Source organism: Ochotona princeps, chromosome 2, assembly GCF_030435755.1.
Source record: "Ochotona princeps isolate mOchPri1 chromosome 2, mOchPri1.hap1, whole genome shotgun sequence".
Lineage (NCBI taxonomy): Eukaryota > Metazoa > Chordata > Mammalia > Lagomorpha > Ochotonidae > Ochotona > Ochotona princeps.
The window spans coordinates 105,000,285-105,027,019 of NC_080833.1; the positions used below are offsets into that span (position 1 = coordinate 105,000,285).

General features: G+C 44.4%; 1 protein-coding gene across 3 annotated transcripts; it reads left to right on the forward strand.

Moving 5' to 3' along the window:
- The first annotated feature begins 1,805 nt into the window (after window positions 1-1,805).
- On the forward strand, window positions 1,806-24,850 carry PRPF3 (pre-mRNA processing factor 3). Of its 3 annotated transcripts, none has more exons than XM_004588852.3 (16): window positions 1,806-1,942; window positions 4,694-4,870; window positions 5,386-5,516; window positions 7,866-8,012; window positions 10,395-10,478; window positions 10,649-10,869; window positions 13,101-13,407; window positions 15,323-15,489; window positions 16,086-16,165; window positions 16,796-16,939; window positions 18,205-18,304; window positions 18,477-18,590; window positions 19,858-19,976; window positions 20,386-20,469; window positions 22,284-22,345; window positions 24,496-24,850. In XM_004588852.3, exons 2-16 carry the CDS (start codon window positions 4,726-4,728, stop codon window positions 24,640-24,642), a joined length of 2,052 nt encoding a protein of 683 aa, XP_004588909.1. In that variant the 5' UTR covers window positions 1,806-1,942; window positions 4,694-4,725; the 3' UTR covers window positions 24,643-24,850. The 3 variants fall into 3 exon arrangements, with proteins under 3 accessions (XP_004588909.1, XP_058516175.1, XP_058516176.1); XM_058660192.1 differs by lacking the exon at window positions 1,806-1,942 and adding an exon at window positions 1,970-2,086; XM_058660193.1 differs by lacking the exons at window positions 1,806-1,942; window positions 4,694-4,870 and adding an exon at window positions 7,073-7,168 and having other exon boundaries at window positions 5,385-5,516.
- Window positions 24,851-26,735: the final 1,885 nt, after the last annotated feature.

The following is a 26,735-nucleotide window of genomic DNA, read 5'->3' on the forward strand; positions in this document are numbered from 1 at the left end:
CAGCTGTTGCGGCTGCTTGGGGAGTGAATCATCTAACGGAAGATCTTCCTCTCTGTCTCTTCTCTCAGTATTTCTGACTTTCCAATAAAAATAAAATAAATCTTGAAAAGAAAATTCAGGATGTAGCAAGCATGCGTTTCTAGCTGCCATCAAGTGCCCACAGTGGCTTGGCCTGGACCTGGGCCAGTACTGAACCTGGGAGTCCAGAACTTAACCCAGGTTTCCCAAGTGGGTGGCAAATCACTAGTTGAACCATCAACACCATCTTCCAGCTCCTGTGTGGAAGGAAGCTGAAGTCAGCTAGGAATCAGTGCACATATTGCAATGTGGCATGTGAGCATCTTAACCTGCAGGACAAAGGCCTGCCCCAGGAGCTTAGTTTTCATTCCCTTAAATTATCTGGAATATGTTTATGTAAACAATAAGGGGTATTAGTATGGGGCAGGTTCAATTAGCGGATCCCTATCTGCAAGCAGCAGTATCCCATATGGGCGCCGGTTCTAATCCCAGCAGCTCCACTTCCCGTCCAGCTCCCTGCTTGTGGCCTGGGAAAGCAGTAAAGCATGGCGCAAACCCTTGGGACCCTGCACCCACATGGGAGACCTGGAGGAAATTCCTGGCTGCTGGCTTGGATTGGCTCAGCTTCAGCCATTGTGATCATTTGGGGAGTGAACCAGCAGATTGAGGATCTTTTTGTCTTTCCTTCTCTCTAAAATCTACCTTTGCAATAAAAATAATAAATATTTTTTAAAAGAAACATTAGCATGTATCTGATGTTATACCTGATTTTTGACATCATGGCTTTGTGAGTGCAATTACTTTGAGAGTATTACCTGCATAGGCTCAGCTCATCTCAGCAGCTCTGGATGGGCAGTTTCATGGATGTATTTTATATTTTACAGATAAGGAAATATTAGGTTGCCTAAAGACACAATATCAGGGCCCAGCACGGTGGCCTACTTAAAGTCCTCGTCTTAAACGCACCGGGATCCCATATGGGCGCCAGTTCTAATCCTGGTAGCCCTGCTTCCCATCCAGCTCCCCGCCTGTGGTCTGAGAATGCAGTCGAGGACGGCCCAAAGCCCTGGGACTCTCGCGTCGGAGACCTGGAAGAAATTCCTGGCTCCTGGCTTCAGATCAGTGCAGCACCGGACACTGCGGTCACTTGGGGAGTGAAGCATCGGACGGAAGATCTTCCTCTCTGTCTTTGCTTTTCTCTGTATATCTGCCTTTCCAATAAAATAAATAAATCTTAAAAAAAAAAGAAAAAGACAATCAACTGAGTGGAGAGAGCTGGAATACAAACCCAGGCAGTCTGACGTTAAAGTAGGCTCTCTTAATCACTAAGGCAATATTCCCAGTGCCTAGCACACAGTAATAAGCAATTGATAAATATCACCAACTCTGCCAATAAATCAATGAAACAAAGACAGGGATAAAGCAAGGCACTTTCTTCCGAGTCTTCCTAAGCTAGTCCTGTTTTTGGCCGGTCTCTGGTCCCGCTGTTTGGAGGGGCGACGACCTCCGGCTATCAGCACTGTGTCATGAGGGACGTGCTGGAGCGTGCGCACATCCTGCTCTCAGCTCCACCGTGACTTGATTAGCCAACGTATTCTCCACAAGCGGAAACCATTTTTGAAACATTTTGAAAAGCACTTGAGGTTACTTTTAACTTTGTAGACATCTTGATTCCCCGCGCAAACCGAAGGCCGGCAACTTCGATGAGCAAACTTTAGGAGTGTTGCACGCATGCGCTCCGCTGCCGGGCGAACCGCCACTACGACTGCGCGAACGGGCGGCCCGGCCCTTCCCTGGTCACGTGTCAAGGGACCGCAGCGTGGCGGCCGCCCTGGCGGTAGCGACGGCAGGCCGTAGGGCGCTCAGAGGGTTTCCGGTTCCGGTGTAACGTTCGGGCTCCGTCTCAGGGGCTGAAGTTTGTGAGGTGAGTAGTGGCCCCGGGCCCGGCGAAGCTGTGTGCTCGTCGGAGCTCCCGGGGATCGAGGGCTCCGTCCCCGGGCGGAGGACGAGGCTGCAAGGTTCAGCGGGAAGGAGGTTGAGAGAAGCACACGTTTTGAGGGATAGAAAGGTTTGGAAGGAGATTGTGGAGAGGCAAAGGGCGGGGGCGGGAAGGTGCCGAGGTTGGGGAGACCAGCTCTGAGGTGAGGAGTGGACAGAACAGGGGGAGGGAGAAGGCCAGGGAGAGGATGAAAACTGGAGCAGGGGGCTCCTGGGGACACACGGAAAGGGCGTGGAGGAAAGAATCCTTTGAGAAGATTGCATTCTGCTGCCTGCTCCTCCGACGTTCTGCCTTACCTCCTGTCTGCACCCCAGTCTCCCCACCCCCACGCCGTTATTGTAGAGCATTTGGTCAGTAGCAGAGGTTACTGTTGGAAACTTTTTCTCTTTGACATCTTACAGGGGATTGGGCTGAACCGGAATACACTTAGCAGGCTGCTTGGGCATAAGCATTTCATGTGACAATAAAGGTCTATAGCTCTGGTCTTCCATCACTGATGCTTTCTGGCCCGCGGATTCAGTTGTAGTAGCATATAAGCCCTGTGGTGGCCAGGATTCTTGGGTTTTGCTCGCTGCTGGTTATATCCTCAGTACCCTCTACACTGCTTGACCCTTGGTGTTTGAGTAAACACAGGCTTCACGGCTTGTAAATATGCAGTCCTTGACTCGTGTCGTGGGGTGCCTGGATGAGCTGCTTTGGGACGGGGCACTATAGTGTGTGAAAGCAGGTAGGTCATTGCTCTCTCTGATGGGGCAGTAGACTAGGCCCGCTGGCACCCCTATGGGAGATCTGCGTGGTGCTCCTGGGTCCTGGCTCTGGTGTGGGTCCAGCCCTGGCTGTTGCGGGCATTTGGAGAGCGGATTCAAGTATACATGGCAACAGCCCAAGTACTCAGGCTGTCACCTGCTGCCTCCCAGGTTCCTCCAGGAGTGGAGCCGGGGACTCTGCTACACAAAACAAGTATTCTCATCACGGTTTGTTGGTTGAAGATGCATTTATTAACTTATATATTTGAAAGCAAGATTAGCAGAAATCTGAACCCACTGGTTCCTTCCCCAAATGTCCACAACTGGGGCTAGCTCACCACTGAATCCAGGAGCTGAAGAACTCCATCCAGGAGCTGAAGAACTCCCATGTGCATGAGGAGCATCCTGTGCTTTCCAGACATTAGCAGGAAGCTGTATTGGTAGGGGCGTAGCCGAGACTCAAGCTGGCACTCTGACATGGTATGCAGGCGTCTCAAGCTGTAGCTTAACTTGATGCACCACAATACCTGCCCTTCAAGTGGGGGTCTTAACTGACCTAGCAAATAATTGCCCCTTAAATTTACTTATTTGTTTATGATTCTTTTCTTGAAAGACATTAAAAAGAAAAAAAAAGATACAAGATGGGCCCAGTGCAGTGGCCTAGTGGCTAGAGTCCTCACTTTGAGTGCGCCGGGATCCCATATGGATGCCGGTCCTAATCCCGGCTGCTCCACTTCCCATCCAGATCCCTGCTTGTGGCCTGGGAAAGCAGTTGAGGACGGCCCAAAGCCTTGGGACCCTGTACGCGCTTGGGAGACCCGGGAGGGCTCCTGGCTCCTGGCTTCGGACTGGCGCAGTACAGGCCATTGCAGTTACTTGGGGAGGTGGGGGTGAATCATCGAATGAAAGATCTCCCTCTCTGTCTCTCCTTCTCTCTGTGTATCTGACTTTACAATAAAAATAAATAAATCTTTAAATAAAGAAGATACAAGAAATGGAGATCTTCAATTTCCGGGTTCACTTCCCAAGTGCCCACTGTAGTTGAGGCTGAAGCAGACCGTTCCTACGAGCCTGCATTGCATCTGAATGGCTCAGGTGGGTGATGGGGCTGACGTTCTTGAGTCATCTCACTGCAGTGGGAAGCAGAGGTGGGATTTGACATGAAACACTCAGGATTTGAGTGTTCCAAGCAACTTAGTGTTTCAAGCCACTATACCAATCTCTTGCCTGACCCTCTCTTCTCTTTTGTTATATACAAGTCTTCATTGATTCGACATGATCAAAAGGAAGCTAAAACCAATTTGTTAGACTTATTTTATTTAAACCTGCAGTTTTGTTTTGTTTTGCTTTGCTTTACTCCACAGATTTCATGGATTATTACTGAATTAAGATTAAAATCAAATGGAATCTGTTTCTTCCTGGTTTGAAGTATGACTGTGGTTCTTGGGGAAAATTTTTGCCTTTTTTTAAAAAAAAAAGATTTATCTTTATTGCAAAGTCAGATATACAAAGAGAGGGAGAGACAGAAAGGAAGATCTTCTGTCTGATGATTCACTCCCCAAGTGAGCGCAACAGCCGGTGCTACACCGATCCGAAGCCAGGAGCCTGGAACTTCCTTCAGGTCTCCCATGTGGGTGCAGGGTCCCAATGCATTGGGCCGTCCTCGACTGCTTTCCCAGGCCACAAGCAGGGAGCTGGATGGGAAGTGGAGCTGCCGGGATTAGAACCAACACCCATATGGGATCCCGGGGCGTTCAAAGTGAGAATCTCAGCCTCTAGGCCACGCCGCCGTGCCCCCAAATTTTTCCCTTTAAAGAGCTGAAGAGACTGAGAAAGGAGTGAAGACATTTCTGATGCACTACCCATTGCTCTGGGTCACTTAATTATTGCTTTTTTCTCTAACTTAACTGTTTTTCCTGTATTTACTTAGGTGTAGTATTAAATTCTTCCTTGTCCCAAACAATGGCACTGTCGAAGAGGGAGCTGGATGAACTGAAACCATGGATAGAGAAGACAGTGAAGAGGGTACTGGGTTTCTCAGAGCCCACAGTGGTCACAGCAGCATTGAACTGTGTGGGGAAAGGCATGGACAAGAAGAAGGCAGCTGGTACGTACCTTCTGATTCTGTTTTTCTTATTGGCATATTTGAATCTCACATTGATTTTCTGTGATCACCATACTACGTCACTTAAAGTTAGATTTACCAAGATATATGCTAAAATCAGATAGGAATATAGAGATTCAGATTGATACCCTGCATACAAGGTCTTTATAAAATACATAGGAAAGGCAGATACCGTTACTGCTAGACTCCTGCAGCTTGTTATGTGGGAAAAACTAGGGTAGTTTTTCATCCTAAATTTTGATGTGCCTCAACAGATTTTTTCACATAGTGGTTCCTACTCTAAAAAAATTTGTATAACTGAACTCTTTTTTTTCCTCATAAAGCAGAGTCATTTGATGTAGGAAATTTTATCGGGATTCTGCAAAGAACTTGAAAAACATTCTGCTTCTGGGGGTAGAATTCCAGTGTTGCTGTATATTATGTGTAATACTTTATATATATAATATTATTAGACTAAATATCCTTACTTTTTCATTCTACCACTCTTTTCATGTCAGACCATCTGAAACCCTTTCTCGATGATTCTACTCTACGATTTGTGGACAAATTGTTTGAGGCTGTGGAGGAAGGCCGGAGCTCTAGGCATTCTAAGTCTAGCAGTGACAGGAGTAGAAAACGAGAACTAAAGGTAGGTTAACAATTCACTAGCTAATGTGCTGGGGAGTGTTTTGCATGATAGCAAAGTTTCTGGACTTACCTGGGCCACATTTTGTTGTCTAGTATTAGCATACGTATTGTTCCAGAGGAATTCGTATCCCTTAAGGTAGAGGAGGTGATTTGTATTATCACCATCTTACTATGATGATGAACTCATTTTAAGAATTAAGACATTTCAAAGAAATGGTAGTTCTATCCTTGTTCAAATACTGCAAGGAGTTTGTTTGTTACGTTTCCCTGTGTCTCCTTTTTTTTTTCTCTTACAAACTGATTGCTCCAAGCCTTTATGCTTTGATTTATTTGAAGTCCATCAGGTTGCTTTAGGATATGATTCCACTGCTACCTGAGCTGTAGATCTCAATATTGCTCCTTTATGGAGGTTTCTCTGCAGAGCACTTGTAGATGGCTACCTAAAAAGAACTATTACAAAATATGTTCTTAAAAAGCCTGCCGTGTGCTGTGTATCATCTTGCAGGTGACTTGGTCCCTGAATGGGGTCTTGAGAGGGGTCCTCAGCACTCTTACCTGCTGCATTTCTTATTCTGTAGTTGTTGATTGGTCATGGCCTGTTTCAGTATTAGCAATGTCACGTACCTGATCTGTCTCATTTCCCTCTGTCTTTATCTTTAAAAAAAGTTATTTCTGTGATTCCATCATAAACATTCCAAAGTGCTTTTAATACCTTGACGATCTTGTTGCTTTTCCTGAGGTACAAAATTGTGGATAAGCAGTTTCTACTTAGTTTTCTGTCAAGGCTGTGTGAGCAAGAAAAGTGCATTCATGTGCCCCTTGTGGAGATTGTAGGGTGATCAAAAGAATGAGAGTTAGTCCTTGCCTTAAAGAAATTTGCAATCTGAGGTAGGTGTTTTGCCCAGGACACTAATGTCCCGTATGTGGAGCACCTGGGTTTGATACCTGACTCCATTCCTGACTCCAGGTTCCTGCTATTGCTGACCGTTGGAGGCAGCAGGTACTGACTGATGTAGCTGGATTCTGCTACCCACAAGGCAGACTTGCATTGAATTCCCAGCTCTGTCTTCAGCTTGACCCAGCCCCAGCCATTGTGAGCATTTAGGGAGTAGATCAGCAAATGGAAGATATCTCTCTCTCTGACTCTGTCTCTCTCTTTCAAATAAATAATAGATTTTTTTTTTTAATTTACAATTTAAAAAGGATAGAGGGTACAGCAAAATACACTCTCAAATTATAAAATCTCAACAGTGGTTTCATGTAAATTTTAAGATTTCCATAACATTTCATACTTAATGTTGGATTTTCTTAGATTAAAGCTCAAATGGTTGACCCACAGTTTACACAAATCTGTACATGAAAACAGTATTATAGGGCATGCAGTTGTGTAAATGCTGAAGACATGCTGTGAATGAAGTTGTAGTGGGTGGGATTAATGAAAATGGTTTCTTGAAGGAGGTATTTAGATAGCCTTGGGATATGGGTCCCATTTTTGGTCCATTCACGTCCCCATTCCACACAATATATTATGGGAGAGTCCTTTTTCTTGAACTGTAGGAGTTCCAGGAAGCGCTCACCCCTGGCCGAGGATATGTCCTTGCAAAACACGAGCCCTCCTAGTGAAGAGGGGATGTCACCCAAAGCCTTCCACCGGTGTGTACATTTGCTTTTTCCCATTGTCCCTTCCGGTTGGCCACTCTTGGTCCTGTTACGTTCACCTTGCAAATTAGTCAACATACTTGAGTTCCCAGTGCCTGATGAGAAGAAAGTGACAAAAGTGTTATTGGGGAATATTAAAGAAGAAAGAGAAAGCCCTTGTCCTGAAAGAGTTTAGATACCAGTTGGGAGAAAGTACAAACATTGAAAGATCTGTCACTTGACAAACAGAATACCAACAGCATAGTTTAACCTAATTTGAAACAAGCTCATAAATACTAAGAGGAGGTGAAACAGAAGTGTGTTTAGAATGTGCTAAGGTTATGATGAGCAGAGCTTACTAGAGAAGGTCAGTTTTAGGCAGAATTTCAAGCAGGGATTGTGGAAAAATACGTGGAAAAATTCAAATATGGGCAGTAGCATAGGCAGTAGCATTTATGAAGACCTTGAGATGGGAACATTTATTAGAACATGAGGATGGCTTCTGTTTGCCTGGAGTAGGAAAATGATAAAGTTGGGTGAGCTAGTCCACTGGTGGAGAGTCTAGCAGACCCTGCTTCTGGAGTAGCTATTTGCAAGGTTGTATCATATTCCCCTGGGAAAAGCCACAGACTGCTGTTCAGGATTAGAGTGATTCTTCCCTTTTGCCCGGTGGGGAGGGATACGACTTTTCTTTCATTTTGGCTTCCTTTAGGAGGTGTTTGGTGATGACTCCGAGATCTCGAAAGAATCATCAGGAGTAAAGAAGCGTCGAATACCCCGTTTTGAAGAAGTGGAAGAGGAACCAGAGGTGATTCCCGGGCCTCCATCCGAGAGCCCTGGCATGCTGACTAAGCTCCAGGTTGGTAACTAAAGGCTAGCGGCAGAGTGGTTTTATGAGTTGAAGAAGCAAAAGGTGCGTGGGTTCCTGTTTATTCTGGTCTTGTTTTAAATTCATGATTAGCACTTTAGGAAGTTTTATTTTCTGCTTTATGTTTTAGCGTCGCTTGATTTAACCAGGAGTGTTCTGGTTAAGGATTGTTGAAATTGCCTTCTATGTGGTAAACAAGGTGTGTGGCATATGTTATTTGCCCAATTATCTACCTCGTTTTGTCATTGAGAAAATTAAGTTTTTATAACTTGACTTGATTGTAGAGGAGAATTTCCAGCTGTAATATAGAGGAAATATCTGTAAGTAATTTTCTTTTCTATTTTTTCTTAAAGATTTATTCATTTTATTACAGCCAGATATACAGAGAGGAGGAGAGACAGAGAGGAAGATCTTCCATCCAATGTTTCACTCCCCAAGTGAGCCGCAACGGGCCGATGCGTGCCGATCCGATGCCGGGAACCTGGAACCTCTTCCGGGTCTCCCACGCGGGTGCAGTGTCCCAATGCATTGGGCCGTCCTCAACTGCTTTCCCAGGCCACAAGCAGGGAGCTGGATGGGAAGTGGAGCTTCCGGGATTAGAACTGGCGCCCATATGGGATCCCGGGGCTTTCAAGGCGAGGACTTTAGCCGCTAGGCCATGCCGCCGGGCCCTGTAAGTAATTTTCAAGTTGAGTTCATATTCAAGAAGAAGTTTTTTAAGTGAGCACTGGCAGATAATTTTTGATACAGAATAAGCAATAAATATATCTTATGTACAATTTTTTTTTAAAGATTTATTCATTTTATTACAAAGTCAGATATACACAGAGGAGGAGAGACAGAGAGGAAGATCTTCCGTCCGATGATTCACTCCCCAAGTGAGCCACAACGGGCCGGTGCGCGCCGATCCGATGCCGGGAACCAGGAACCTCTTCCGGGTCTCCCACACGGGTGCAGGGTCCCAATGCATTAGGCCATCCTCGACTGCTTTCCCAGGCCACAAGCAGGGAGCTGGATGGGAAGTGGAGCTGCTGGGATTAGAACCGGCGCCCATATGGGATCCCGGGGCGTTCTAGGCGAGGACTTTAGCCGCTAGGCCATGCCGCCGGGCCCTTATGTACAATTTGAAGAGGGCTGCTATGTGGCATAGCTGGTAAAGCTTCTGCTTGTGATAGCAGCATCCTGCGTGGGTGCAGCTTTGTGTCCCAGCTGCCCCACTTCCAAGCCAGCTTCCTGCTACTGGACTGGGAAAAGTAGCAGAATGTGGGGCGAGTGCTTGGATGTCCATAGTGTGCGAGGCCTGGTTGAAGCTCCTGTCTCCTAACTGCTCAACTCTGGCTGTCAGAGCCACTTCGGGGGTGAAACAGTGGAAGGAAGGCATTTCTCGCTTTTTCTTTGTAACTCTGACTTTCAAATAAATAAATAAATCTGTTTTAAATATTAAAAATAAATTTTTGAGAAAAGGGAATAGAGTACAGACACACAGAAGGAAAGGTTGCATTCATTTGTGATATTTCTGGAAAAAATGAAACCAACAATGTATTTTGTAAAGAACAGGGATGGGAAAATTCACAGTATACCCATTTGTAATTTTTTGAATATTGAACAGTGAGTCGTCTTCAGAAAGTTCATTGGCAATCTAAATTATAAAAAAAAATTTGAGCAGGGATTACAAGGGGTTTTTTTGGCACTAAAATAAATTTAACCTTGTAATTCCATTTTTTACTAAATTCTTGAAGCCCTCTTAATAGATCACACAGTATGTTTTTTCCTTTATTTTTTTTTAATATATTGAAAGCTGTGAGAGCAGGCAATTTTTGGAAAGTGTAGAAGAAGTAGGCAGTAGCCTTGAGTTATCATTCCGAACTTTAGGACAGAAGAAGGGGTTTCCAGAGATATTAAGGAGCACCATTATCTCCATTATTCTTCCCACCATTATCTCCAGTCCAGGAGCCTGGAGCTCCATCTAGGTCTCCCACATGCATGGCAGGGACAAAAGACTGGGCTATCTTCCACTGTTTTCCCAAGCACATTGGCAGGGAACTGGAACTCCTGTCACTCCAGTACTGAGATACAAGATACTTGCATTGCTGATGTAGCTCACTCAGGCTGTTTTTGCAACGCTGGCCCCACACTGAGTCTTAATTACCAAGCTGTGTTACTACCTAACATGCTAATCTTTCTTTGGGGAAATGGATTGAAAATCTCTACTGCTCCACCATGTAAGATTATTTTTACTAAGTTTTCTAGTCTAATGCAAGAAAAATAGGTTGGAGTCATTCAGAATGTTTTTTTGGTTTTGGAATGTGCATGGAAAAAAATTAATGTTTTTTTGTTTGTGTGTTTTTCAATTCTTATTCCCCTGGAGAGCAGATCAAACAGATGATGGAGGCAGCAACAAGACAAATCGAAGAAAGGAAAAAACAGCTGAGCTTTATTAGCCCCCCTACACCTCAGGTATTGTGTCCAAATTACTCTAAGAAGTAGTGCTTGTCACAGAGTTCCTTGCCTGTCCAGAAGGTAACTGCATGCTTCCTTCCATAGTCAGCCACGACGGTCAGCCCCTGGCAGGCTGTCTAACTGACCGCTGTCTCAGTCCCTCTGATGTCTTTTTCTCTGTCTCACAGCCAAAGACTACTTCTTCCTCCCAACCAGAGCGACTTCCAATTGGCAACACTATTCAGCCCTCGCAGGCTGCTACGTTCATGAATGACGCCATTGAGAAGGCAAGGAAAGCAGCTGAGCTCCAAGCTCGTATCCAAGCCCAGCTGGCCCTGAAGCCGGGTCTCATCGGCAATGCTAACATGGTGGGCCTGGCCAATCTCCACGCCATGGGCATTGCTCCCCCGTGAGTATCTCATGGAGGCCCTTTTCATTCCTGAAGCTTAAGAAGTCATGAATACCTTAGAATGTTATTGATCTTCTTTTTCCAAAGGACGTAAATCATGGGTTCTTTTTCTTGTGTGTGGTTAGTAAGTACCAACTAGATTTATTCTCTTGATTTCTTCTATAATGGATAGAATAGAGATTAAGATTATTCATCTACTTTGGAGCTAGGAATAAAACCAGATCTCCTAGTTTCTCATTCAGTTTTGTCTATTAAGTCACACTGTGGAAGGCACAGCTTCTGATTAATCTAGCTCCTAGGATTGACTCAAGTATTCAAGTATAAAAAAAGCTAAGTTACAGATTCCTTTTTTTTTTTTTTTAAGATTTATTTCTTATTTTTTTGGGCCCGGCAGCGTGGCCTAGCGGCTAAATTCCTCGCCTAGAACGCCCCGGGATCCCATATGGGCGCCGGTTCTAATCCCAGCAGCTCCACTTCCCATCCAGCTCCCTGCTTGTGGCCTGGGAAAGCCGTCGAGGACGGCCCAATGCATTGGGACCCTGCACCCGTGTGGGAGACCCCGAGGAGGTTCCAGGTTCCTGGCATCGGATCGGCGTGCATCGACCCGTTGCGGCTCACTTGGGGAGTGAATCATCGGACGGAAGATCTTCCTCTCTGTCTCTCCTCCTCTGTGTATATCTGACTTTGTAATAAAATGAATAAATCTTTAAAAAAAAAAGATTTATTTCTTATTTTTATGGGAAAGTCAGATACATAGGAGAGACAGGAAGATTTTCCATCCTCTGATTCACTGCTTAAGTGACCACAATGGTCAGTCAGAGCTGAGCTGATCTGAGGCCAGGAGCTTCTTCCGGGTCTCCCAGGAGGGTGCAGGGTACCAAACAGGGAGCTGGATAGGAAGTGAGAGCTGCTGGGATTAGAACCAGCGCCCATATGGGATCCTGGGGCGTGCAAGGTGAGGACTTCAGCCACTAGGCTACAGCGCCAGGCCTGAGTCACAGATTCTTAACAAAAGAATTAATCAATTCCTTTGATTTAATTGTATCATATATTCAAGTAACCAATTTGAAGTTTTTTTTTCAGGGGGGAGCTTTTTAAAAAATTTATATATTTATTTTTTTATATTATTTATTGTAAGATTTATTTTTATTGGAAAGGCATAGTTTACACAGAAGAGATACAGAAAGAAAGATCTTCTGTCCCCAGTTCACTTCCCAAGTGGCTGCAATGGCCAGTGCTGCACTGATCCAAAGTCAGAAGTCAGGAGCTTCTGGGTCTCCCATGTGGGTGCAGGGTCCCAGGGTTTTAGGCCATCATCCTGCTTTTCCAGGCCACAGGCAGGGAGCTAGAAGGAAAATGGAGCAGCTGGGATTAGAACAAGTGCCCATATGATATCCTGGCAAATGGAAGGCGAGAACTTTAGCTATTAGGCTACCACACCAGTCCCAAGACTTACTTTTTATCGAAAAGTCAGATTTACAGAGAAGGAAAGACAGAGAAAGATCTTCCAACTGCTGGTTTACTCCCCAAGTGACTGTAACAGCCAGAGCTATGCCAATCAGGAGCCAGGAGCTTCTTCTGGGTCTCCCACGTGGGTGCAGTGTCCCAAGTTTTGGGCCGTCCTTGACTACTTTCCCAGGCGACAAGCAGGGAGCTGGATGGGAAGAGGGGCAGCTGGGACATGAACCAGCACTCATATGGGATCCCAGGTGTGCAAGGAAAGGACTTTATCCTCTAGGCTACCGTGCCAAGTCCCTGTTTTTGTTTTTTGATTTATTTGAAAGGATTAGTGACACATAGAAGTGACACAAGAGGAGTGTGGCCTTCCCCAAATAGCTATAATGGCTGGGCTGGGCCAGGCCAAACCCAGGAGCCAGGAGCTTCTGGGTCTCCCATGTAGGTACAGAGGCCAAAGCACTTGAACCACCTCCACTGCTTTCCCAGGCACATTAGCAGGGAGCTGTATTGGAAGTAGAGCAACCCAGGCTTGAGCCAGTTCCCTTATGAGATGTTGGTGTTACAGGTGTTGGCTTAACTCACTATGCCACAATGCCAGCCCCCATTTTGATGTGTTTCGTTATAATGTTACTTGCTGATGAGATTGTGTTTGCTGGAATTATTTTACATGATGATCTTTTTTGGGCTGTACTTTGTTCTATCTTTTGTTGTTTGTCCTTTGATTGCCTTAATGTTCCATAACAAGGCTTATTTCTTTGTGGACTCTTTTTCAGGAAAGTAGAGTTAAAAGATCAAACTAAACCTACACCACTGATCCTAGATGAGCAGGGTCGCACTGTGGACGCCACGGGCAAGGAGATTGAGCTAACACACCGCATGCCTACTCTGAAGGCCAATATTCGTGCTGTGAAGAGGGAGCAGTTCAAGCAACAGCTGAAAGAAAAACCATCAGAAGATATGGAGTCCAATACCTTCTTTGACCCTCGAGTCTCCATTGCCCCTTCCCAGCGCCAGAGACGTACTTTTAAATTCCATGACAAGGGCAAATTTGAGAAGATTGCTCAGCGATTACGGACAAAGGTATCTGCTGTAGAGTAGTCTTAGAAAATTTGGGGGAAGTTAAGGAACTAAACAGAAAAATATTTATGGGCTGATATTGAGGTTAAGCTGCCACTTGGGGTAATAGCATCCCATGTCAGAGCAGCAGCTCCAGTTCTGACTGCCCAGTTTCCAGTTGAGCTCACGGAATTCTGGGCTCCTACCTTCAGCCAGAACCAACACAAGCTGTTGCATCCCTTTAGGGAGTAAAGCAGATCTCTCTCTCTCTACTCACCCTGTCACTCTGCCTTTTAACTGAAAAAAACTTTTTTTTTATAAACAGACAAATCAAAAAAAGAAAAAAAGGAAAAATAACCCAGTTCTTCAGCTCTAGGAAATTACACAGATAAACAATTAAAGCAATGAATAATTTTTTAAATAATAAATTTATTCCTTGATTTTGAGTTGATTTCACTTCTTAACTACTTCCTACTTCAGTGGAAATAAACTGAGTTTGAACATTTTTCACATACAGTTGATAGAGGAAGGAAAGAATTTGAAACTTCCTGAGTGACTAGGAAAAGCTGGATGGAAAGCAGAGCCGCCAGAATTAGAACTGGTGCCCAATTCCAGGTCTGTGTTTGCCACACATATATACTGAAACGAAGAGAGTTGAGGGTGAGATGTATGTAAGTCAATTATAATTCAAGGATAAAATAAGGTAGAATATTCTTTTGAATTCTCAAAAATTTTACTGGTTGCATTAGGTATGAAGAGTTCAATAATAGAATGTTTAAAAATTTAGAATTCAGTCACTCCCTGTTTTCTTCTTTTACGAATTTTAGTTGTTTATTTTCATATATTTGAAAGGCTAAGAAGGAGAGACATTCGATCTGGTATTCACTTCCAAAGTGCTCACAGCTACTGGGATTGGGCAAGACCAAAGTTGAGAACCTGGAACTCCATTTGTGTCTCCCACTTTGGTGTCAGGGACCCAGGTTCTTGAGCTGTCACCTGCTGCCTTCCAAGACACACTTCAGAATGAAGCCTGAATTGGAAGTGGACTGAAGGCTGGGCACCCTGGTGATACAGGATGTGGGCATCCAAACAGCATCTTAACCACTTGACCACTCCAGCAAACACCTGCCCTGTAGTTCTCTCTCTCTCTCTCTCTCTCCCTCTCTCCCTCTCTCTCTCCCTCTCTCTCTCTCTCTCTCTCTCTCTCTTTCTCTCTCTTTTTTTTAATGTATTGATTTTTACCTGGCACGATAGCCTAGTGCCTAAATCCTCGCCTTGCATGCACTGGAATGGTGTATGGACACCAGTTTGTGTCCCAGCTGTTCTGCTTCCCATCTAGCTCCCTGTTTGTGACTGGGGAAAGTAATAAAAGATGGCCTAAAGCCTTGGGGTCCTATTCCCATGTGGGCGAATTGCAGGAAATTTCTGGCTTCTGGCTTCAGATTGGCTCAGCTCTGGCTGTTGTAGCCACTTGCTTGGGGAGTAAACCAGCGGATGGAAGACCTTTCTCTCTGCTTCTCCTTCTCTCTGTAAACCTGCCTTTCCCATAAAAGTAAATAAATCTAAAAAAAAAAAAGAGTTGTGCTGATTTATTTATTTGAAAGGCAGAATTGGAGAGAAAGGGAAAGAAAATAGAGATTTTCCATCTTGCTGGTTCACTCCCCAGTTGGCCATAATTGCCAGAGCTGGGCAGATGTGAAGCCAGGAGCCAGCAGCCTTTTCCTAGTATCTCACAAGCATGTGTGCAGAGATCCAAGGACCTTGGCCATCCTCCACTGCTTTCCCCGGCACCCTAGTGGGACCAAAACTGGAGTGTCCCATTTGGGATGTCAGCACCACAGGCAATGGCTATACACCCTTTGCCACAACACCAGCCCCCAGTTCTCTATTTCTCTGAGTCCAATTTCAGTCTTCCTGTCTTGGTTTAACATTTCTTTAGGCTCAACTGGAGAAGCTTCAAGCGGAGATTTCACAGGCAGCTCGAAAAACAGGAATCCATACTTCGACTAGGCTTGCTCTCATTGCTCCTAAGAAGGAGCTAAAGGAAGGAGATATCCCTGAAATTGAGTGGTGGGATTCTTACATCATCCCCAATGGCTTTGACCTGTAAGTTTATTAATAATTTTTAGTGGGTGAAATGGTACTTGTGCATAAAATATACTCTTAAATCTGAAATAGGTAGCGATACCCAGTCTTGTCTATTTGTAAATAATGCATCACGTTTTCATTTTCTTTGGTGAAAGTAGGAAAATCAGCGCCATAAATAATGTTTTTAGAATCCACAATTTTCTATTTCCTTTTCTTATTCATTTGTAATTTATTTTTAGCATATTTTCTTGCTTGCATTTTTTGGATGTCTGATAGAGGTACTTATAATACATTTGTAGTAAAGCAAATAGTCTTACTTGATGCAAGAGGTAACATAAAGGCTGTTATCTGCTCCATCACTGTGATCCATGGCTTTAGGAGGTTGTGATTTCCACTGGGAGTGTGAGGGCAGGAAAAAGCTGGCACATGACTGTGGTAGAGAGTGTCCAACCTTAGTGGGACGATTTTCCTTATTGTGAAGTTACATGTAATTATGTGTTACTGATGCATAAATACTAAAAAAATATAAGCGGGTTTTTAATTGTGTTTGAGACACCTGTCTTAGAATCATCTCTACCCAGGTTTCTTGTGTTCTCTTCTTCTTCCAATTGTAGTACAGAGCAAAATCCCAAGAGGGAAGATTATTTTGGAATCACAAATCTTGTTGAACATCCAGCCCAGCTCAATCCTCCAGGTACCGTGTGGATTATTCAGCCTGTGGGCCTAGAGCAGCATTATGCAGTAGGACTGTATGTGTGATGGACTTGTTCTCTGGATTATACCAAACCCTAACCACCATTCACTTTTGATTAATGAGCTCTGCTGCACCTGAAGGAGTCATTGGTGTTTATTTACGCTGATTGAGTACATGTTCTTTATGACTGTAAAATCACAGATTCCTTCATTGAGTGGTTTTTAATTAAGTTTTTTTTTTAACATATTTTTATTGCATTTCCTTTTTTTAAAAACTAATTACATTGCATTATGTGATACATTTTTTAATGCACTGGGGTTTCCCCCTTTAAGTAAGTTTTAAGGTTCCAGAGGTAGGATCTAAATGGCGTTCTTGAGACTTCTATCTTTATCATCACTCAGAACGGCCAGAGCGGCTCGGAGTTTGTTCTCTGTACTTGCTGCAGTTCACTTAGTGCATGGGTTCAGCTGCTTCAAGAGAACCTGGAACCCTACTTAATGCAAGACAAGGATGCTTTTTACACACGTCACCATAGCATCCTTATTGCAACTTAAAAATAATAAAGTGAAGATTCTTTCAGTGTAGTTAACAGTTCTACTGATTGGTTCTTCTCCTTTCCCTGCCCAACAGTTGACAACGACACACCAGTTACTCTAGGGGTATATCTTACAAAGAAGGAACAAAAGAAACTTCGGAGGCAAACGAGGAGGGAAGCACAGAAGGAACTGCAAGAGAAAGTCAGGCTGGGCCTGATGCCTCCTCCAGAACCCAAAGGTACAGCCCTGGAGCCCTGCACCCGGACAGGCTGGCAAGCTCTCTAACACCATAGGAACTTCAACATATGTCTGCCTTCTACTTCACAGAATTGTGTGTTCTTCTGTCCCAGGAGTCTATACTGTCTTTCCCTATTGAGACAGATCAACACACTCGTTAGGTCTTTGAAGGCTTATTTTAAAATTTTATTGAACCTATAGATTGTTTTGAAAATTATGAAGATGGTAGATTTAGTCTCTAAATTGGGTTATGTACATAATTCTTAACATTTTAATTTTTTAAATGAAAATGATGGAACGGGCATTTGGCATAGCACATCCCTGAGACATTTGTGTCGCATGTCAGGGTGCCTGGGTTGAGTCCCCGCACTACTGTTGGATCCAGCTTCCTGCTGATGTGCATGCTGGAAGAAAACATGATTTGCATATTTGGGCCCCTGCCATTCACATGAAAATCACATGGCATCCCAGCGAATGACTTCTCCCTGGCCCAGCCCTCGCTACTTCAGGGAGTGAACCAATGGATGGAACCTTTCTCTCTGCTCTTTGAAAATCTGTCTTTGCAATAAAAATAAATACATCCTTAAAAAAGAATGGAAATGGGCCCAGTGCGATAGCGCAGCAGCTAAAGTCCTCGCCTTGAATGTGTCATGGTCCCGTATGTGCACCGGTTCTAAACCTGGCAGCCCCGCTTCCCATCCAGCTCCTTGCTTGTGGCCACAATGTTCAGGGCAGAGTCAGTATGAAGCCAGGAGCCAGGGAGTTTCATTTGAGTTTCCCATGTAGGTAGCAAGGGCTCAAACAGTTGGGGGCCATCTTCCCGTGTTTTTCTCAGGCCATTTACAAGGAACAGGAGTAGAAATAAAGCATCTCGGACACCAGCTGGCACCTGAATGAGATGCCGACCTTTCAGGCAGTGGCTTTACTCACCATGCCACAACGCCCACCCCATTCCTCGTGCTTGAATGAGTACTGCCATGTAAAGAATCTTTCACTAGTGAAACATTGCAAATTTGTGAAAGGTCTTTGTGTTTTGTAAATTTTCAAATAATATAAATGCAGGTTTCATACTTCAGGTTTCATGCACTATTTGAGTTAATTCTTCAGAGGATAGGACTTTTCAAGATAAGAGTTACTGGAGGAAGTGATTTTTGAGCAGAGATTTGAAATAGAGGTGAATGATACAAATTGATAGAAGAGATGTAACATTATTCCAGCTTGGGAAGTGACTTAGAAAACTGAGTGCTGTCCTTGCTCTCTCTGCAGTGAGAATCTCTAATCTGATGCGAGTGTTAGGAACAGAAGCTGTTCAAGATCCCACGAAGGTAGAAGCCCATGTCAGAGCTCAGATGGCAAAAAGACAGAAGTAAGTGCCGTGGGATTGGGTGGAAGCCCAGGGCAGGTACCCTTTCCAGCCTCTTCTGGGGGATCCATATCTGGAGGGAGGGGAGAGTCCTCCGTTGCTCTCTCTCTCCCTCAGCCCTGCCTCTGATCTGCAATGCCTTTCTCACTTGTGGATGTCCTTCCTGTCACGACAGAGCGCATGAAGAAGCCAACGCTGCCCGAAAGCTTACAGCAGAACAGAGAAAGGTCAAGAAAATTAAAAAGCTTAAAGAAGATATTTCACAGGGGGTACACATATCTGTATATAGGTAGGTGTCCATTCTGGGCTACCCATTCTGGGTACTTGCTCTTAGCAGTACCAGCCTGTTTTCCAAATGCGTGAGATAGGATCATGTCTCACAGTGGACCTAACGGCTGTACCTACTCACTTTTAATGACCCATCAAGATCTGGTGACTGTTTTACAGGGTGAAGGTTAAAGACTTATTTTTAATGGCTATCCAGTTCCTTCATCACAGACTGTCTTTGCTAACCAACAGCAGTTCTGAAGAATAAGCAAATGGTTATACTTACTCAGGACAAAATGTGAACTAAGGGTAGTTCATCCTTTGTGCAGTATGAAGTATCTTACTATTTTAGGCATTAAAATTTCTTCAGTAGTGATATTTTCTAAAAAAAAAAAAAATTGTTTATAAATGTTTATTCATTTGAAAGGAGCGTTTAGAGGGAGAGACACAGAGAGAAGTCTTCCATTTGCTGCTTCACTGCACAAATGGCCAGTACAGTGGCCCAACACTGACCCCAGTAGTCATATTTTTATGCACATGTATTTCAGTAATTCTTTTATCCTCATCCCGAAAAATGTATCTGGATGTTACAAATATTTTTTGAAAGATGTGTTTCTTTGAAATGTAGAGTTACAGAGAAAGGAAGAGACAGAGAGCTAGATATTCCATCTGCAAGCTCATTCCCAAATAGCCACACTGGCCAGGGTTGGGCCAGGCTGAAGCCAGCAGCTTCATTTGGCTCTCCCAGATTGGTGGCAGGGATCTAAACACTTGGGCCATCCTCTGCTGCTATTCCCAGGCTATAAGCAGGGAACTGGACCAGAAGTGGAGCAGCTGGGGCTAGAACCAGTGCCCATATAGGGTGAAAGGCCTGGCTAAACCCTGGCTACTATAGGCATTTGGGCATTGAACTGGCAGGTGCAAGGTCTCTGTTTCTGTGTCTTATCTCTGTCTCTTTGTCATTCAAAATAAAAATGAAATTTTCTAGAACTCAAATAACATTTCTAAGTATTTTTGAACAACAGTGAATAACTTCCTATTGAGTAGATTTTGGTTATCTGTTATTTGTTACAACATGTATAGTGCTAGATTGTGAAGAAATACAGCGTAGTGGAAATATTTGCAGGCTTATCAGTTGTATCTTTTAAGAATTCATACGTTTGCTTACTCCAGAAGCTTGTGTCTTTTAGAGAGAAATCTACTTTGGATCCATCCATTTATTTGCCATTCCATTCAGACAGCTACCTGATGCTAAGACGGAAGACATAACTAAACTTTCCCTCCTCCAGAGTTCGAAATTTGAGCAACCCAGCCAAGAAGTTCAAGATTGAGGCCAATGCTGGGCAGCTGTACCTGACGGGGGTGGTGGTTCTGCACAAGGATGTCAACGTGGTAGTAGTGGAAGGGGGTGAGTCTGAGAGAACTGAGGAGACTTTCCCCAGGCGACTGCAGTAGGATGTCAACGTGGTAGTAGTGGAAGGGGGTGAGTCTGAGAGAACTGAGGACACTTTCCCCAGGCGACTGCAGTAGGATGTCAACGTGGTAGTAGTGGAAGGGGGTGAGTCTGAGAGAACTGAGGACACTTTCCCCAGGCGACTGCAGTAGGCCTGAAGAGATAAGAATTTTGGGAAGAAGGGAGAATAAGAGAGTGTCAGGAGCCATGCCTGGGAAGCCTGTGCGAGAGTGTGGCTGTTAAAATAGAAGGCCCCGAGATGTGGTTCCCGGGATTGCTTTAACTACTGCATTAATGTCTTTGAGTATTGGGCGAGCTCCAAGTTTCTTTCAGCTCTGGCCAAATTCTTCTTCTCTGTTTCCAGGCCCCAAGGCCCAGAAGAAATTTAAGCGTCTTATGCTGCATCGGATAAAATGGGATGAGCAGACATCTAACACGAAGGGAGATGGTGAATGGGGGTTAGAGGGGCTTAAGTGGGAGAGCTTGGGAGGTGGGGATAGGGTACCTCTCTGTTCATATTGTTCCCTCCTATGACACTTGGTAACGTTAGATGGTATTAAGAATTTTTTAAAGATCCATTCAGACCACAGGCCTACTAAAGAGTGATAGAGTATTTATCACATAGTCATATGGGTGAGTGTTAGTTATTCTGCGTACCTTTAAGGCTTCTCTAACAGCTGGTTTCCCTGAATGTCCTGGTCTTGAGTACTAGTTACAAGAGTGTACTTTGTGAAAATTCAACAAGCCATGCATTTGGGTATAATATCTGTGTTATACTGTGCTTTTATTAAAAGGTTTTTATTTTATTTTATTATAAAGAATTGAAAACAAAAAACTTTCGTATTTAAAAAGAAAGCTTTCTACTTTGATTTTTTAAAAATGTGCTTTTTGTCCTTCTGCCCAAACCTGTCTTGTCTTACATAGATGCTTGATGTTTTCCTGAGCTCAGGCTTCCATCCATGCGTGTTCTTCCCATGTTGAAGACCTGTATTGGCAGAAAACCTAATTTTTCTTGACTTTTACAAACTGTGGGCCTAATTATTTGAAAGGCAGAATTAGGGAGAGAGGAGAGATGGACAAAGATCTTGGATCCACTGGTTCATTTTACAGGTGGTCACAACAACTAGAAGCTTCATCTGGATTTCCCACAAGGGTACAAAAACTCAAATGCTTGAGTCATCCTCCACTGCTTTCCCAGGCACATTAGCAGAGAGCTGAATCAGAAGTGAAGTAGTGGGGGTAGAACTGGTACCCAAATAGGATTCCTTGCTGTCTGCAGCTTTGCCTACTATGCCACAATGTTGGCCCCCTTTTAGTACTTTATTTGTACTTAAAATATACTTTGTATATTATATATATATACACTTTATGTGATTATATACTTTTAATATTTGTTATATATTGATTGATGTGTGTACTTGATTATATGCTATAATCAAGTATAATTTGTATTTATATGTATTTGATTATATGCTATAATCAAATATAATTTATTTCCTTTTGGAAGTATTACTAAGATTTTCATTTGGTATATATTTCCTCCTCCTCCATCTGGATAAAAGTTTGGTGATAGTTGAAGCCTGATCCCAAATTGCTTAGAATGAGTGCTTTGTTTTCTACAAGTTTCCTTACACCCGTTACCTGGAACAGCTCTTGACTCAGTAATTGCTCAGTAAATCCTTTTTGAATAAATTAATGTTACTGTCTACCCAGAGCAGTAAAGACATATGAATGATTAAAGAAAAAAAAAAAAGAAAAAGAAAGCCTTTCTAGGGCCAGCATGGTAGCACAGCAAGCTAATCTGCCCAGTTATGCTTGCATCCTATGTGGCCACCAGTTCATGTCTCATCTGCTCCACTTCCCATCCAGTTCCGTGCTTGTAACCTAGAAAAGCAATAAGGGATGGCCCAAGTCCTTGGGACTGCACAAGGACGGACCTACCTCCTTAGGAGACCTGGAACAAGCTCCTGTCCCCTGCCTTCAGATGGGCTCAGCTCCGGCTGTTGTGGCCTCTTGGGGAATGAACCAGCAGATGGAAAAATACTTCTTTCTCTCTCTCCTCTTTGTACATTTACATTTCCAATAAAAATAACAAGTCTTAAAAAAAAAAAAACTTTTAAAAAGCAGTTTCAACGTACGGAAAAGGGTAACAGTATTTCAGAGAATCTGAGGAAACTTCAATACTATTTATTTAGAACTTAAATCTTCTGCAGTCTGTAGTCTGCGTAGAACAAGATTTAGCTACCTTGTCTTTTTTTCCAGATGATGAGGAGTCTGATGAAGAAGCTGTGAAGAAAACCAACAAATGTGTACTAGTCTGGGAGGTAAGTGAGCCTTTGCACAGCACTAAGCTAGAATTCCGCCAGTTCCTGTTGGTTTATACTCAACTAGTCAAGTCAAGCAGAGCAGCAGAATGGCAGAAAGTCAACAGTGAAGAACCCTTTAAATGACTCAGCTGGTGTTTTGTTTGTTTTTTGGAATCCGCGTGGGTTTTCTTTTTTCCTAGGAAGAGGTGGTTTTTACCATGTATTTATTGGAAAGATAGAGATCTTCCATCACTTCCCATACCGACAGAAGCCCACGCCTGGGCCAGGTGGAGCCAGGAGCTTTGTCCTGGTCTCATGTGGATGACGGGAACCCAGGTACTTGGGCACCATCTGCTGTTGTGCAGGCACACTAACAAGAAGCTGGGTCAGAAGCGCCCAGTAGCTGCGACACAACTGGTACTGTGATTGGGAGGAAGGTAACCCAAGTAGTGGCTTAACAGATTTTACCACAACACACACCATTTGATATCTGTTTTTTAATTTGGGAGAAAATTTTTGCTGATTTTATTTTAGTTACATAGATACAAAGTAAAAGGGCCTAGTGCGATGGTGCCTTGTGTAAATCCTCAGCTTGCAAGCACCCAGATCCTATGTGAGTGCAGGCTTGTGTCACAGCTGCTCATTTACCATCCAGCTCCCTGCTTGTGGCCTGGGAAAGCAGTCGAAGATGGCCCAAAGCCTTGGGATCCTGCACCTATATGGCAAACCTGGAAGAAACTCCTGGTTCCTGGCTTCAGGTCAACTCAGCTCCAGCTGTTGCAACCACTTGGGGACTGAACCAGCGGGTAGATCTTTCTTCTTGTATCTCCCTCTCTGATGATCTGCCTTTCCAATAAAAGATAGATAAAACTTAAAAGAAAACTGGGTCCATGGTACCCAGCATGGTACCCTAGTGTCTAGAATCCTCTCCTTGCACATGTTGAAATCCCTTATGGGCACTGCACTGCATGGGAAACCTAGAAGAAGATCCTGGCTCCTAGCTTCAGATCAGCTCAGCTCTGGCTGTTGCAACCATTTGGACAGTGAACCAGTCGACGGAAGATCTTTCTGTGTCTCTATAAATCTGACTTTCCAATAAAAATAAATTTTTTTAAAGTATGAAATCACAGTATTATTTTTTAAGATTTTTTTTTATTATTGGAAAGGCAGATGCACAGAGAGAAGAAAATATGGAGAGCAAGGTTTTACCTGCTGGTTCATTTCCCACATTGCCACAATGGCCAGAGCTGAAGCCAGGAGCCAGGAGTTTCTGGGTCTTCCATACATATACAGGACTCCAAGGACTTGGACCATCCTCCACTGCTTTCCCAGGCCATAGCACATAGCTGAAGAGGAAGTAGAAACAGCCAGGACACAAACCAGCGCCCATATGGAATGCTGGTGCTTGGAGGTGGCGGATTAGCCAGTTGAGCCAAAGCACTGGCCCCACTAAAAAATATAATAAATAATATATATATTATATATTATATAATTATATATATGTTTGAAAGGGCCCGGTGCAATAGCTTAGCGGCTAAAGTCCTCGCCTTGAATGTGCCAGATCCCATATGGGCGCCAGTTCTAATCCAGTGGCCCTGGTTCACATCCAGCTCCCTACTTGAGGCCTGGGAAAGCAGTGGAGGACGGCCCAAAGCCTTGGGACCCTGCACCCATGAGAGACCAGAAGAAGCTCCTGGCTCCTGGCTTCAGACTGGGTCAGCTCCAGCTGTTGCGGCCACTTGGGGAGTGAATCATTGGACGGAAGATCTTCCTCTCTCTTTCTCCTCTTTCATATCTGACTTTCCAATAAAAATAAGTAAATCTTTAAATATATATATATTTAAAGGCAAAGTTAGGGAGGAGAGATAGATCTCTCATCTGCTATTTCATTCTCCAAATGGTCACGACAGCTGGAATTGAGCCACTGCAGAGCCAGGGGCCTGGGAGCTTCTTCCAGGCTTCCCACATTTGTGGGGTCCCCACACTTGGATCATGTCCTGCTGCTTTCCTAAATGCATTAACAGGGAGCTGGATGAGAAGCGGAGCAGCCGAGCCTCACACTGGCAGTAGTATGGAATGCTGGCATCAAAGGTGGCAGCTTTACCCTCTGCCACAACACTGCTCCCACAGTGCCAGTGCTTTCAACACTGATTTTGTTTCTTTTCCAGGGTACTGCCAAAGACCGGAGCTTTGGAGAGATGAAGTTCAAACAGTGCCCTACAGAAAATATGGCCCGTGAGCATTTCAAAAAGCATGGGGCTGAACACTACTGGGACCTCGCACTGAGTGAGTCGGTGTTGGAGGGCGCCGACTGAGAGCCTGCGATCCCCGGCCTCTTCCTCCTCGCCTCCGTCTCTCCATCCTCTCCCTCTGCTTCCCAGCCTGCCCCACTGTGTGTGTGATCTCAGAACTGTGCCAAGCAGACCTTGGGAAAGAGGGGCGATCCCTTGCTCCTTTCCCAGTCAGCCTGGTGCTGCTCCTTTATTCCCCTTATGTGCATACAATTAAAGAGTTATTTTTAAACTTGGTGTGATTATTTTTTTACACACTCATGGGCGTTACACCTTAGATCTTTAGGTGACTTTTTTTCAGAGTTCTGGCAATTTCAGTGGGGAAGCAATTTCTTTTTTTAATTGGAAAGGCAGATTTACAGGGAAAACAAAAGACAGAAAGGAAGATCTTCTATCTGCTGGTTCACTCCCTGAGTGGCCACAATGGCCAGAGCTGAGCTGAGCTGAAGCCAGGAACTTCCTCCAGGTCTCCCAAGCGCGTACAGGGTCCCAAGGCTTTGAGCCATCCTCGACTGCTTCCCTCAGGCCACAAGCAGGGAACTGGATGGGAAGTGGAGCAGCTGGGATACGAACTAGCACCCATATAGGATCCCAGCTCATGCAAGGCAAGGATTTAACCACTAGGTTATCGTGCTGTGCCCTGAAGTTCAAATTTTTACCAGACATGGCCATGTGTGGAGTATAGGATGAAGGGTGAATTTTTACTGCTTATTTACATCTGTTTGAAAGTGATGGAGACCTTCGTCCACTCCCCAAAAACCCTCAAGAGCCAAGGGCTGAGCCGAGCTGAAGCCAGGAGCCTGAAACTCCATCTGGTTCTTTCAGGTGAGTGTCAGGGGCACAAGCTCTTGAGCCTCCGCGTGTTCCCTAGATGTGTTAGCAGGACACTGGGTCAGAAGTGGAGGTGCAGTCACATCCCAAGTGGAAGCTTGTCCCACTGCATCAAAATACCTGTCCCTTTCCCCTTTTTAGAGATAAGCAAACTAACCCAGAGATGTAATGGTGCTAATTTCTGGAGCAGGCTGAAATCTTTGGGGAAAAAAACTAATTTACTAGGAGACAGCAATGAAGACTTCGCCTGCTAGTAATTTTGTTTTTAATTAGAAAGTCAGATTTACAGATAGGAGAGAGAGATCTTCCGTCCACTGGTTCACTCCCCAAGTGGCCACAACAGCTGAAGCTGAGCCAATCTGAAACCAGGATCCAGCAGCTTCTTCCAGGTCTCTCACATGGAAGCAAAGTCCCAAGGCTTTGGTCCATCCACTGTTGCTTTCCCAAGCTTCAAACAAGCAGCTGAAAGGGAAGTGGAAAGACCTTGTACATCTTTGCCAGTGTGGAGCCAGAGCTAGTTGAAACTCCTCCTGGAGGCCCCAGGAGTAGTTGATATGGGAATGAATACGCAGGAAATTCCCTAATCCACAGGTCAACATGGTTAGCAGGGAAGGAACCTGCTAGAGGAAAAAATTGTGTACCAGGGGACTTGTCTCTTGCTGTTGAAATGTAAATGCCTCAACACCCTTCCATGATGCCTATGTGACCCTCTGCCCTTGAAGTCTGATACTGTTAATAAACTTCGGCTGTTGACCATCTGTAGTCCAAGTGTGCATGATTATCGACTCCGTGAACCAAGTCCCTCACTGCAGAACAGCAAACAGTGGAGCACCCATGTGGGATCCCAGCAGATGCACAGGAAGAATTTAGCCGTTAGACTACTGCGCTGAGCCCTGCTAGGAATTTTTGAGACTTGCGAGCCAGAAAATCGAACTAATTTTAGAGGTTTTGGTTTTTTTTTTTTTTTTTTTTTTTAATTTGTGTGTGTGTATGTGTGAGAGAAATCTATTCCCAAATGCTCGCAGGGACCTGGAAAGGCCAGGCTGGGTGCATGAACTCAATATAGGTCTCCCTAATGGATGGCAGGGACCCGCTGCTTACACCATCAGCTGCCTTCCCGGGTCTGCACCAGCAGAACACTGCCACACCACCTGCAGTGCCAGAGTCCTAAATAGGCACCTATTCATGTCCCACCTGCTCCAGTTCTGACCTAGATCCTTGCTAATGTACCCAGGAAAAGAGTGGAAGATGGACCAAGTCCCTGGGGCCCTACACTGACATGGGTG